The 13,364-nt window shown below is 39.2% G+C and overlaps 2 protein-coding genes across 4 annotated transcripts in view; one reads left to right on the top strand and one right to left on the bottom strand.

The window, feature by feature from the left end:
* Positions 1-13,364, bottom strand: part of LOC124128980 (protein kibra-like) — a 250,613-nt gene that overhangs the window by 191,298 nt on the left and 45,951 nt on the right. The window lies entirely within an intron of this gene.
* LOC124133735 (thyrotroph embryonic factor-like) overlaps positions 1-13,364 on the top strand; it is a 97,484-nt gene that overhangs the window by 70,932 nt on the left and 13,188 nt on the right. Inside the window, exon 1 of one of the 3 annotated variants that reach the window (XM_046498245.2) lies at positions 7,011-7,146. The exons of 1 other annotated variant lie outside the window; for it this stretch is intronic. In XM_046498245.2, coding sequence (XP_046354201.2) covers positions 7,104-7,146 — 43 coding nt within the window. In that variant the 5' untranslated portion in view covers positions 7,011-7,103. Of the gene's footprint in view, positions 1-7,010; positions 7,147-9,288; positions 9,454-13,364 lie in introns of those variants that run through there. One more of the 3 variants, XM_046498244.2, reaches the window with a different exon arrangement.

Below are 13,364 nucleotides of genomic sequence, written 5' to 3'. Positions count from 1 at the left end.
CAGACTGAGTAGTCTCATGAGATCCTACAAGACATAGTCTCATGAGATCCTACAAGAAGGAGGTAATTGTCGCATGAGATCGCAGCGGTCGCGTAGCGTAGCGGTTAAAGCGTTCGCTCGTCACACCGAAGACCCGGGTTCGATTGCCGACATGGGTACAATGTGTAAAGCCCATTTCTGGTGTGATATTGCTGGAATATTGCTAAAAGCGGCGTGAAATCAAGCTCACTTACTCCAGCAATAGTACAGCCATATGACGGGGATCTGCAAATATTAAATATACTGAACAACATTGAAAACGCACCACCATGAAAATGGATGTATTTTTATCCGGGCTTAAGTCATATGAAAATATATAAGTGAATGAGTAATATACGACGTTCTGGACGAAGCATGAAGAAGAACAGCTCGTCAAAACACATTCCTATTTTTTTTGTGAGCGACATCGCCAAAACGCAACAAATTGCGTGCACATCATGGAAAACATGTTTTGTTTCACGGGAAGCATGCAGAATAGGTGACTGCGTTGTACAGACAGATCGATTGGGGGGGGGGGGGGGGGGGGGGGGGTAGTGTCATGGTGTGGGGCGTCATCAGTCATAACCATCGAACAGAGCTCCATGTTTGTCGTGGAAGAGTTAATGCCCTTTACTACAGGAATAACATATTGGCAAATCACGTCATGCCATTCTTTCATCAGCACCAGGTTATGCACACCTTCCAGCAAGATAATGCAAGAGCGCACACAGCACGTGTTTCAACACAGTACCTAGCAAACAATAATGTGCCTCTGCTTCCATGGCCAGCCCTGTCACCCGATCTATCGCCAATTGAACATCTATGGGATTACCTGGGTCAACGCCTCTCACGTCGTCCGCAAGTACAGAACCTGCGAGAACTTGAAGATACACTACGTCAAGAGTGGAATGCCCCAGAACACTACTCGCCGACTTATTCGATCAATGAGAAGACGTTGCATGGCCTGTGTTGCTGCCAATGGCGGACATACCAGATATTGACTTTTCATTTTAACCCTATGTGTCCTTACACTGATGACGTAAATGTAATTACTGTGTGGTATTCCTGTTTCCTTTGTCGTCTTTCTTAATGATCCGTCTATTTCTGTTCTAATTAACATTGCTTAAGTTGTTTTTGTAATATTTCAAGATTTATTGCCGGTGCGTTTCAATGCTGTTCAGTCTATTTTGAACATTTTGGTGATGTACGATTTGATAGTTACTTTAATATAAGACCGTCACATTGCTTATCACGAATTCGGTACAATGAACATTCCTGTGCGTCCCACTGGTTGCAATAGAAAAAGTTGCGTCTATTTTATACATGTCTGCGTCGTGCATCAACCGAGTCAGCGAGCCTGACTACCCGATCCCGTTAGTCGCCTCTTACGACAAGCATAGTCGCCTTTTACGACAAGCATGGGATGCTGAAGACCTGTTCTACCCCGGATCGATCAAGTCAAGAGGTTAGTGTTGGACTTTACTATTTCGTCTTGGGTCCACAACATCAACTCTATTACCAACATTTGGACCTACATTTCTCCAAATACTGGAAGCGATATGAAGACCTCTTCTATTAAGTTATTATGAATTTCGACTGTCACTGTCCTCACTGATCACCATAGCCAAGTGCAAGCGTTTCAACCCTGTCAAATAAACCTCTGGTGGCAGACATAGAATCTTCACCCCACAGTTTTATCACATTGAACTGACGCTCCTGCTCCAGGCTCTTCAGGTACTGGTTTTGTGTAACGCAACGGCTGCTTGTGGTAAGCATCTTTTTACCTTTTCTTGAAATCTATCCATCGCGAATGTCCTTTGCGACCAACTGAGCATTCCATACAGAAGACATCCAACTATGACAGTAAGGTCATCATGCCATCTCCACACTTCTCCCATTCTCCCCCTCTTTAGAAACTACCGTCCTCCCTTTGGCCTATATTGAGTAACCGTCACGCCACACCCTCTCCAACTTCTTGGGCAGTGAATGGGTACCCGGTAGGACGAGGTGGAAATGTGGTCGTTAATCTTCTAGCGCTTAACAGGCAGCTTGAGTGCATAATGATCCAGTGACCGGAGTAATAATAGCGCATTATTATTATTATTATTATTATTATTATTTCCAGATCAAAATTTAAAAAATGCAGCAAAGAGGGTTTGGGTGATCCTGGCACAGTCAGGCTGGTTAAGCTCATCATAAGCTCAGGGCCTTTGCCCCTTCTACACGCAGCCAAGACAGCGAATGGGACTTCTCCCAGGAAGCGCTGCCTCATTTGATTTATCAAAAAGGACAAGATCAGGGTTGTTGGCCTGGATATGTCTGAGGCTGTATACGGGCCTATTCCAAAGAATTTTGTATTTATCATTTTCCATGAATCCCTCTGCATATTCCGGGTCGTACCATGGATGGACCTCTGTGTCAAAACCACAAAAATCACAAGCATGACGAAGACGGTAATAAAAGGATCCAGCCACTCCACCATGTTTCTTAAGATATTGCGTTTGTGCGAAAGCGGGGCATCCTCTGACAATGTGTTGGACAGTCTCTTATTATTATTATTATTATTATTATTATTATGCTACTCTTTTTAATCACCTTGCTTGTAGTAGTCACGCGCAGGCACACATGTGTACAACACACCTCACCACACAAACATAACAGATTACCTGCGTCACCCACAACATAACGGTGCATTGTTAACGTCCATCTGCTTTATGTAAAAAGCGTTGATTTAAAATTCGCCTTTTTATATCTGGTCTATTCATGTACGAGATGTTTCGTTTATAATGCTTCGTTGGTGTCATTTATTGCATGTCATACATTGAATAACACATACGTAACAGTCACAGCCAGCACAAGGTACCTCCACTTACCCAAGTCTAACAACCTTACGTGGCTATCACCCAAGGCCCCCTAGTAGGAACTGGCTGATACGGATCATTAACCTGACTATTACAAGTCAGTAAATCTTCCTGCAATCACACAATTATTAAATGACATTGTGTACGTCTGAAAGTGAGAAAGTTAAGGATGTGAGTATGAAAGGTAGCATGGAAAGTGTGTGTAGTTAAGCTCACCATATGAAACCTCCGCGTGTGACAGTTAGAAACGAATGATTTATATGGATTATGATTGATCCTGTGTTATGAGTGTAAGGTATCAGAAGAAAAGTAACAAAACTTGCCGCCATATGAGACGATCCTGTAAACAAGCAAAACAAAATAAACAATTGTCTAATAATGTATGATTCTATTATAACTAACAAACACACCATTCACACACCAACCATGGCCTGTCACACACACGTCATTGGATTCATAAACATTACATATTACTTATTGTAATGTACCACGCTTTCATTAATTATAAATGTAAGTATATTTAATTGTAAAAATCTTATAATGTTACCATTTCTTATAAATATGGGTCCACATTATACTGCACATGATAAGGTGCATATTATTTCATGTCCCTCATGAAATGAAATGAAGTAAACCGCTATTTTACTCTGCAATTTTTCCAGATTAATATATTTATGTATCTGAGGGTCGTTCACTGTCACTTGCTGACAATCCCTTCATAAAGAAGCGTGGCTACGTCCATACGTTACGACGGGGCTGTATGTGGTAGGTAGGGATATGCCAGATTGTGTTGTTTGTGCCCAACATCCCTCAGATCATTCATCAGTTAGTATAATACTGCGCCTATTCATACCTGAAACACTCTCTTGAATAACGTGTCATGCTAATGCTGATTATTGTCCAAAACGACATTTAAAAGGGCGTTCTGAGACACAGAAATATGGATAAAAAAAGTTACAATTATAATTTCGGAATTTTCCTTATTTCTGTTGCACAATAAGTCATCTGACTGATGTAAACAATTGACTTTCCCTTGCATGTGTTTATGACGGTGCCACAGTTGAGTCAGGATACGCTCACCTATTTGCAAACACCTGAAATCGTCATTATTTGATAGTGATTAATGAAACGCCCATTCATGATACAGTCGGAATCGCACAATCGACTTACCTTTTAGAAGAGACTTCTTAGGAATATGGAATGGGTTTTATCGATTTGTTTACACTCATTTCACCCCCAGAAGTTGGAACACGTTTTGACAGATGAATGCATATTTTTTAGAACAGTATACATTGTACTTTGTCAGGCTCTAAGGATCAGATGAGGGTAGTAGTCTCATGAGATGATCTTAAACAGATAAATCAGTTTCCTTAGATCCTACAAAACAGATAAATCAATCAGTCTCCTTAGATCCTACAATACAGATAAATCAATCAGTCTCCTGAGATCCTACAAAACAGATAAAGTAGTCTCCCGAGATCCTACAATACAGATAAAGTAGTCTCCTGAGATCCTACAAAACAGAAAAATCAGTCTCCTGAGATCCTACTTAACATATAAATCAGCCTCCTGAGATCCTACAAAACAGATAACGCAGTCTCCTGAGACCTTACAAAACAGATAAAGTAGTCTCCTGAGATCCTACAAAACAGATAACGCAGTCTCCTGAGATCCTACAAAACAGATAAAATAGTCTCCTGAGATCCCATAAAACAGATAAAGTAGTCTCCTGAGATCTTACAAAACAGATAACACAGTCTCCTGAGATCTTACAAAACAGAGAAACGCAGTCTCCTGAGATCCAACAAAACAGATAAAGCAGTCTCCTGAGATCCTACAAAACAGATAAAGTAGTCTCCTGAGATCCTACAAAACAGATAAAGTAGTCTCCTGAGGCGGATAAAGAAAACTCTATGTGTGTAAAAAAGGAGCGTGAGAGTATACCTGTTGATGCCTTGTGGAAGTATCGAATGTGATGGTTGGCCCATTTACATACTTTTAAAAGTAGGCCCAGAATCCATATCCATTGACATTGAGATTATTGTCCCACATCCTTGAACTCGTTGAAGAAAACTGTGGAATGCCTTGTTTCCATCTTGAGTCTTGGCATGCTTCAAAAGAGGACCATCAGACAAATAAATGTGTGCAAAAGTGCACAATATAACTCTATCATGAAGAGCCTCCGCGTTAATGAAACAACGCCCTCCCATGAAAATTGGTAAAAATAAGTGATTGGGGAAACAGCGCGGGTGGTGGGGTCTACTGTCTGACATGATGTTTCGTGTGAGTTTGTAAATACCCTGAATGTCTTGTTTCGTCCAATCAACAACACCAAAAGAATAGGAAAGGACGGGTACAGCAGAAGTATTTGTGGCTTTGACTATGTTGCGGGCCTTCAGCTCTGAACTCCAGATTTTCTTATGTCTACACTTGTACTCTGCCCGAAGGTTTTCCTTGATATGGGCATTCTGGAGTTTGTTCATATCCTGCATCCCTAAGTACGTATAGGCCTGACCTCCCACGAGATTGTCAATAACTCCTCCCCCAAGTAAATTTACTGATCTTCTCCCTTCTATCTTGCCACGTTTCAGATGAAGATGTCGCAAAAGGACTCCGATATCTTAAAAAGTGACTCGACAATGAGAATATGTTTTTTAGTGTGGATCCTCCACTGGCAATAACGTCAAGGTCATCCATTTGAAGGCGGTGAGTAAGAGGTGTTGGTGATCTGTGCTGAGGAGGTCCATGATGATAACCTTCCTCTTTGATAAGCAAAATGCTTCAAGGATTGAGTGACAAGGGACTGAAAGAATCGCCCTGAAATATTCCTACTGACTAGCAACATATAATCACCTTGCCAGTTTGAGGGTATATTTGTATATGGATATTGTCTCCTACCCTACCCTCTTAATCCGGAATGAGCAAGGCACCTGCATGACCGACGGTAACCTCCTAAATGCCAGATGCCCTAGTTGTCAGTCTGCTCAGACCAGGATTAGTCAAGGTTGGTCTGTCAAGTAATAGTTACGTGTTTACCTTATATTAAAGTGGAACAGACCAGAAAACATAGATTATGTGAGACTACACTCAGGTTATAGAGAAGTTTAATCTATTTAATGTGTTTTAACACTGTATTTAATGAAAATAATGCAAAACAAACTCAAAGGTTGAAGGATTTTGATAAGTCTTCACTAAAGTTCCTACATTCTATATTATTGAGAAAACTACGCTAAATCTTTGCTAATAGAACGCACGTAACCCGACACAGATCAAACACAAGTTATAAACATAATCATAATCTGGTTAATCTGTATCACTTAACGAGTTGGAGTAGCTTAACCTGCACACAGTTGTCATGCTGACGTACTGACATGCAAGACTCCAAACAGAAGAATAACTAACAAGATATTTGTGTAGTCAAGCAGTTTCAAGAGGAGCTGGAATGCTAAAGTGACGTCATGTCAAAATAAAAATCGACCTGGGACTTTTAACAAGCACAAAACCCAAACTGAAACAAACTTATTTGTTGCAACGGTGCAAGAATGCCTTTTGTTGGAATAGAAGTCTAAATGCAGGGACAAATTACTTTTGGACACAAAAACCGTTGAAGAAAGCTAAGAAGCTACAGGTTGTTTAAGAAAGTCTGTAGCACAGAAAAACGCGGAATACCCTCTCAACTGTGCTCACAGAAGTTCTCTGGCTAAATTCAGATACGGTGCGGCGCCTTTAAAGATAGATACTATTATATGAAAGTCCTAGCATATTGCTCTGGTTTGTGTAGTGTGCCCATAGATGGTTGTAAACTCACGGGAAATCCTGAGACAGTAAAGTCTTAATTGTTTTAAAAATGTGTGTGACTTAACGTGTTCCAATGATAAATCTCCAACCTGGTGCGGAATATTCGTAAAACCAGGTGGAGCCAAGGACTTCAGTCAATGCCCAACTTAGAACTTATAATTACTTTTAAATCAGATCTCTGTGCAGAATATTATGTAAACCTCCCGCCCTACAAAAGATCTGTTCTCGCCTCCCTTCGTTCTGGTTCTATGAAGCTAGACGTTAAAACCGACAGGCTAGGTATCCCGGCTCATAGACGTTATTGTACATTCTGTGTTGACACTCCTGAAGACGGAAAACACTATCTCCTTGAGTATCCAGTCAACAACGATATCCGCTACAGTGATTTAACAAATTATTTTCTATGAACTGTATTCATGGTATGATATGACTATTCCAAACAATCCCAACGCCGGTATATCATCGAAAGGTAAAATATGTTTAAAATGCGTGCTCGCAGAAAATTTTATTATAAATAAGTACAATGTTCTCTTTATCGGTTATGCAGTTTCATCTATTATGTAATGCTAGCCTGTCTCGTTTAAGCCTATTTGTTTGCTTAGCAAAATTGGTGAATTTTATATATGGGTTTTTCACCATATATGTAATGACGTTGAGAATTGTATGGCCTTTATATATATTGTGTTATGTATGTTAGTAATACGTCAGGTTGTATGTCAGTGTGTATGTCTGTAGGCTCGTATGAATGTCAGTTACTTTATTTGTTGAATTAGCAAGGCTGTAATTTTGACTCGAACGCCTGACAGACAATAGATACACACACAGGATGTATAATCTTGTCAAATGTGTGTTTATGTGAACGCAGATTTGTCCACATTAATGAATGTATGTATGTATGTATGTATGTATGTATGTATGTATGTATGTATGTATGTATGTATGTATGTATGTATGTATGTATGTATGTATGTATGTAATGTATGTATGTATGTATGTATGTGTGTATGTATGTATGTATGTATGTATGTATGTATGCATGCATGTATGTATGTATGTATGTATGTTTGTATGTATGTATGTTATACATGTTATGTGACTGTATGAAGGTACAATATCTGTTTATTTGAATATGTATAATATGTAATCGGGTATATGAATAAATATGTGGATTGCCTTTAAATGTAACCTTAGAACCAACGTATGGAGATATGCATTTATGCATGTGTGTATATGTGCCTATGTGTCTGCATATGTATGTAGGGATATTCATGTATATTTGCATGTGTGTAGGGATGCTGTGCTATGTGTGCTGAATTTGCATATATATATATATGTACGTGTGAGTTAGCGCTAAATTGTGTGCGTGTGTGTGTGCGTGTGTGCACGTGCATGCCCAAATCTGTGTGAATGTGGGCATGCATGCTAAGGTGAAATGTATGGAATGGGCATGTGCCCTGTTCGAGGGATATATATGTGCTTACGTATGCGCACACATATATATATATATATATGTGGTTCATGTGGGGAAGGGCTTCTTCGTGATTTTATAATTATATGTACCAATCTTGCTTTTATGCATGTAATGACACGTTATTCTTATATTATCTTTTGTGTAATGGCATGTCTCCTAAAGACAAAACTGGTCCTGCATGGTTCGTTCGTTCGTTCGTTTGTTCGTTCGTTCGTTCGTTCGTTCGTTTGTTCGTTCGTTCGTTCGTTCGTTTGTTCGTTCGTTCGTTCGTTCGTTCATTCATTCACTAATTTCGAGAAAAAATCGAACGACGTCCCAATAGGGGATAAATGGAAAAATTAAATGTTCTGTAGCCTACGCACGCTGGTGTGATGTACAACGTGGTTTACAACAGGGATGTTTGTTATGTCCCTTACTTTTTAATCGGTACATCAATGATCTTATGCAGACGATTTTGTTTTAATAGCTGTAAGTAAAAACGAGCTGAATATTTTGTTCGATTGTCTACTTGACTGGTGTGTTTCACCGAAACGTCGCTCCTAATTGTAATAAGAAGTTGTTCATCCCTATACTTTATCCTTACTTAGTATTCTCTCGTAGTTCCGCATGGAACGGCTCAGCATTCTAATGTTTTTTATCTCGTTTATTTTTTGTTTGTATCATATGTTGAGGTGAGACTTAAGTAATCTATCTGTCCGCCTGGTTGACCAGTCCTACTGAGTAGGGAGAAGTGATAACTACATGAAATGGTCATAGTGTGGGACAGCATCGCACGCCATGTTGAAAAGCGACGTGTCAAAGTTAGCACCAGGACTTTCAAACCTTGATTGCAAATTTTAGAGCCATATAGTTTCTATTTGATTATTCAGCAAGACTAGACAGAAACGAGTGTTTCTCTTCATGGTTGGTCGGGTACATACACGAAGCCTCATACTCATGTAGATGAGGGGATGCACTCATTTCCCATGTCAAATGGTATATATATGGACTAAACCTTCTGCAAAATATATTGGCCATAAAAGGCAGTTGACAAATTCAGCATATATGTTTCCACATTTCCCCACCAATCAAATAGAAATTGCAGATTATGTAAGTTATATGAATATCATTAGTTGAATGTATAAATACACCCTTTGGACAGAAACTCGGATAGTTCTCCAATAATCATTTCTTCGCCGGTGTCCTGCACGTGAATCCTTAGTAAGATGGAAGCTCCCGCCCATCAAGTTTCTCGTCACTACAACTGCTTGTACCACAGCGGTAAGACATATCCGGCGTCGTATGAAACCCCAGGCAGTATTTCAGGTAGGCGTTTAAAATATACATAAGACTTTGGTCTGTGGAGATCATTATACATATATTTAAACAAGCGACAAAACCCTTTAAATATTCATAAAACATCTTTCAAAGTCGATTGTACGACTCAAACTGTATCATGAGTAGGAAGTAGGACAGATTATTTACAATTTACAACAATACAGTGCATAAACCGAATTTAATGTGCAATATTACATAGTCCGATCTCAATGAAAGGCAATGACTCTTTTTAGATTTGGTACTGCTCCACTATGAGCGATGTCTTTTATCTGAGAGAAAATGCTTTTATTGTAAAGATTTATTGCACTGTCCTTGATGCTCTGATGAAAGAAACCGCCTTTTTAACGAATGCACACAAATGATATACGGTTCATGTCTTTTTATGATGTTGAGAAAGTTGAGTTTATTTTGTCGCATCCTGAAATGGCAATTTAACCTGCTTGAATATCTTGAAACAACGTATGTCACTTTGTATATACATGTCTAATATTCACCTAACTGTAAATTAGCTCCAGTATTAAATTTTTAGTTACTTTTTCTTTTCTTGTATCTTGTGTAAAATACTCTCTCGTAACGTCTTTGAGAGGCATTTAGAAGCTGGACTACTAAGTAAGATAAAGATATATAGATGAACAACTTCTTTACAATTATGATTTCTAACACCGTTATCAAGCAGGTGAACAACTTCCTTGTTCCAATAGACTTGCTTGACAACCGTGTCAGAACCTACACCGAAACGTCGCTCCTAATTGTAATAAGAAGTTGTTCATCCCTATACTTTATCCTTACTTAGTATTCTCTCATAGAACAGTGCATAAATTGTATTTACCAAGAGGACTCTGTTTGATTTATTATTGACAACTTAGATACATTGTTCAACAAATATGTTTTACTATTTTCAAACTGCTGAATTTTAAAGACAATTTGTGTATTGTGATAACATCCATGTGACCAATCGTTTTTAAAATACTTGCATGTACTTGGAAAAGTACATGATTTGTTGGCATCATTGCACAAGACTGATTATCAAATTTTCCCTTTTTCCCATGAAAAAACCCGTCACTACTTTAATACGGTTTCTTTCAAACACATTGTTAAATTTATTGCTTAAAATAAAAGTGACAAGTCCTCTTCCTTATTCATAAGAAATCTCTGCTAAAAGCAGAGTCGATTGTACGATTCCGACTATAAAACACGGGATCATATCGTACAAGTCAAAATAGGGAACTGCATCAGATATAATTTTTATCGCTGATGCGTCAAATTTGGAAATGCCCACCAAATGTCAAGCGTGAAACGTTTTGAAAGCATTAATATGGCCTTGAATATTGCAAAACATGATTTAACCACGAGGTGCTTGTGAATATTCGGGACACAACACATTACCTTGCCTTACACCAGCTTCAGATAATGGCTTAGATACACATCGACATTGTCCAATGCATCTGAGTACACTGTATGTGGTGGTATTGTCCTGAATTTACGCAGGTGTGACATTATAGCCCCAATAAATGCACTACCTTTTGAATTATCATTAAAAAATTAATATATCCGCACTCAATGTTATTCTCGTGAATAACATTGTGCGCCTTTGTTGTCTGCTCCAAGCATTGGATGTCAGACACTGTCACCGTTTGAAGTCGTTATGACAATGTCAGCATTTACACATGTGCAAAAATTGAGGAATAAAGGAATAAAGGCTATTTATCAGCGGTTTTCATCCGAACATTTAACCACCACAACCATAACCATAAGTTGATTTTTCCTGCAGGCTAAAAGAGACCGCGTCAATAAAGAAGGGCAGATCCCCTTGTGAAAAGACGGTGTACAAGTTTACATCTAAGATAGCCCGAGACCGCGTCGAAACATGAACCTTGGAACTCTGCTCAGTGGGAAAATAAGTTTCATCCTAAAGATTAATAATAATAATAATAAAAAATAAAATAAAAATATAAATAAAAATAAAAATAAAAATAATAATAATAATAATAATGTACTGCCTGACACGGTACAGAAATGAGTGTCAACCAAGCGAAGTGCCATTTCAAATCGACCCAGACTCAAGTTTCAAGGAGAGGCTATCTGAACGACCACTCCATCGAGTATATGTGCAGTGTATTGAGAAGCCCAGCAACCCTGCAGAATCCTTCGCTTGGATGAAGTCGGCTGGCCTGAAAAGTGAAACAGAAGGATTTCTGTTTGCTCCTCAGGACCAGTCACTTCCCACTCGAAACCGTCAATGTGTGATTTTGCATCAAAATGTAAATATAAAATGGGGTGGCTCGATAATTTTATTACCGTCTTCGCCATGCTTGTGGTTTGTACGACCCAGAATATGTTGAGGGCGTCATGGAAAAATGATAAATACAAAATTCTTTGGAATAGGCCCATTTACAGCCTCAGACGTATCCAGGCCAACAAACCTGATTTTGTCCTTTTTGATAAATCCAATGAAATCATTTATGTCATTGAATTTTCTGTCCCTTTTGACACTTATGTGATTGGTAAGATTGAGGAAAAACATGGCAAATATGAGGACCTCGCTTTCGAAATGTCAAGCTTGCATCCCAAGTACCAAGCTGGCCGATTCCGAATTGTTCTCAGTGTACCTTCCAATCTTTTCATTGACATTGGGAGCGTGCCAAGGTTTGCTCCCAGTAATACAGCTCTTCTGACAATCTGAGTAATGCAGAAGGCTGCAGTGTTGGGGACTCGACATATTCTCCGTTCCGGGTGGGTTCGACAAGGCAGTGCTTCCTGGGAGAAGTCCCATTCGCTGTCTGGGCTGCGTGTAGAGGGGGCAAGGGCCCTGAGCTGATTATGAGCCTCACCAGCCTGACTGTGCCAGGATCACCCAAACCCTCTTTGCTGCATTTTGTATTTTGATCTGTACATAATCATAATGATGATGAGTGAATGAAAATAAATAAATATATGAATAAATGAACGAACGAACAAACGAACGAATAAATAAATAAATAAATAAATACCTTTTTCTATGAATCAGTATCAAATATCATATAATCAATAATCTCGGCTTGCATAAGTTAGCATCCTGATAGTTCCCTGTGGAATCTTATAGTCTAATGACACATTTTAAACCAATAACTAAGGGACAGGAAAACTTAGTGATAGTGATTCATATACACATGCTTATGATATGGTCGGAATCCCACAACGTACTCTGCTTTCAACAGAGTGACCGAATGAAAGGTTAGCATTTCTGTTATCATGAGACTTTATATAACTGTCATAGAAGTATAACACTAAAAAGGTATCAACAAGTTCAATAAACACAATACGTAACTTCATGGAGTTACATTCCAGACATCTTCCTCTGGCGATTTCACAAAACTAAGGTAGTAGGGTAGGTAGCTTAGCAAATTAAGTACTCAGCCGAAATGCCGTCGAGAAACCTTATAGCCAATTTCCCGTGGCAAGCGTGTCCAACAGCCTAGATCAAGGCCTAGTTTCTACCCTCGACCAGGCTCGACCCTGGCGCCACCACGCGTTGTTCATGACTTGTGCCCCTTGTAATGAAAACGCGATATCCAATCGGATCGCTGTTCTTATCTCGTATGGCTTCACAGCGATGGCGACTGTGACGAACTAGTCGGTCAGATAACGAAAACTATCGCGATTTCATCCGTGACAGACAGATAATCATAGGCAATCGCTGGGGTGAAAAAAAGACACATTCGTGTCAACAAAGACAGGCAGCGGTAAATCACTTACGTGCGAACATGTGGATGTTGATTTTGTGAAACGTTCTCTGATTGGACTATTGATATTTGCGATAGTCCAATCATATTTAACACATGAAAATGTGCTTGATGTGCCAAGACTTTGATTAAAAGGCTAGTGGGCGCTCTTGCCTCGGGAAGATGCCTTATAACAGT

Source organism: Haliotis rufescens, unplaced genomic scaffold (genome assembly GCF_023055435.1).
Source record: "Haliotis rufescens isolate VD_foot unplaced genomic scaffold, xgHalRufe1.0.p SCAF_7, whole genome shotgun sequence".
Taxonomy (NCBI): Eukaryota; Metazoa; Mollusca; class Gastropoda; order Lepetellida; family Haliotidae; genus Haliotis; species Haliotis rufescens.
Note: the sequence above shows the minus strand (reverse complement) of the source record. Positions and strands in the feature narration are given on the sequence as shown.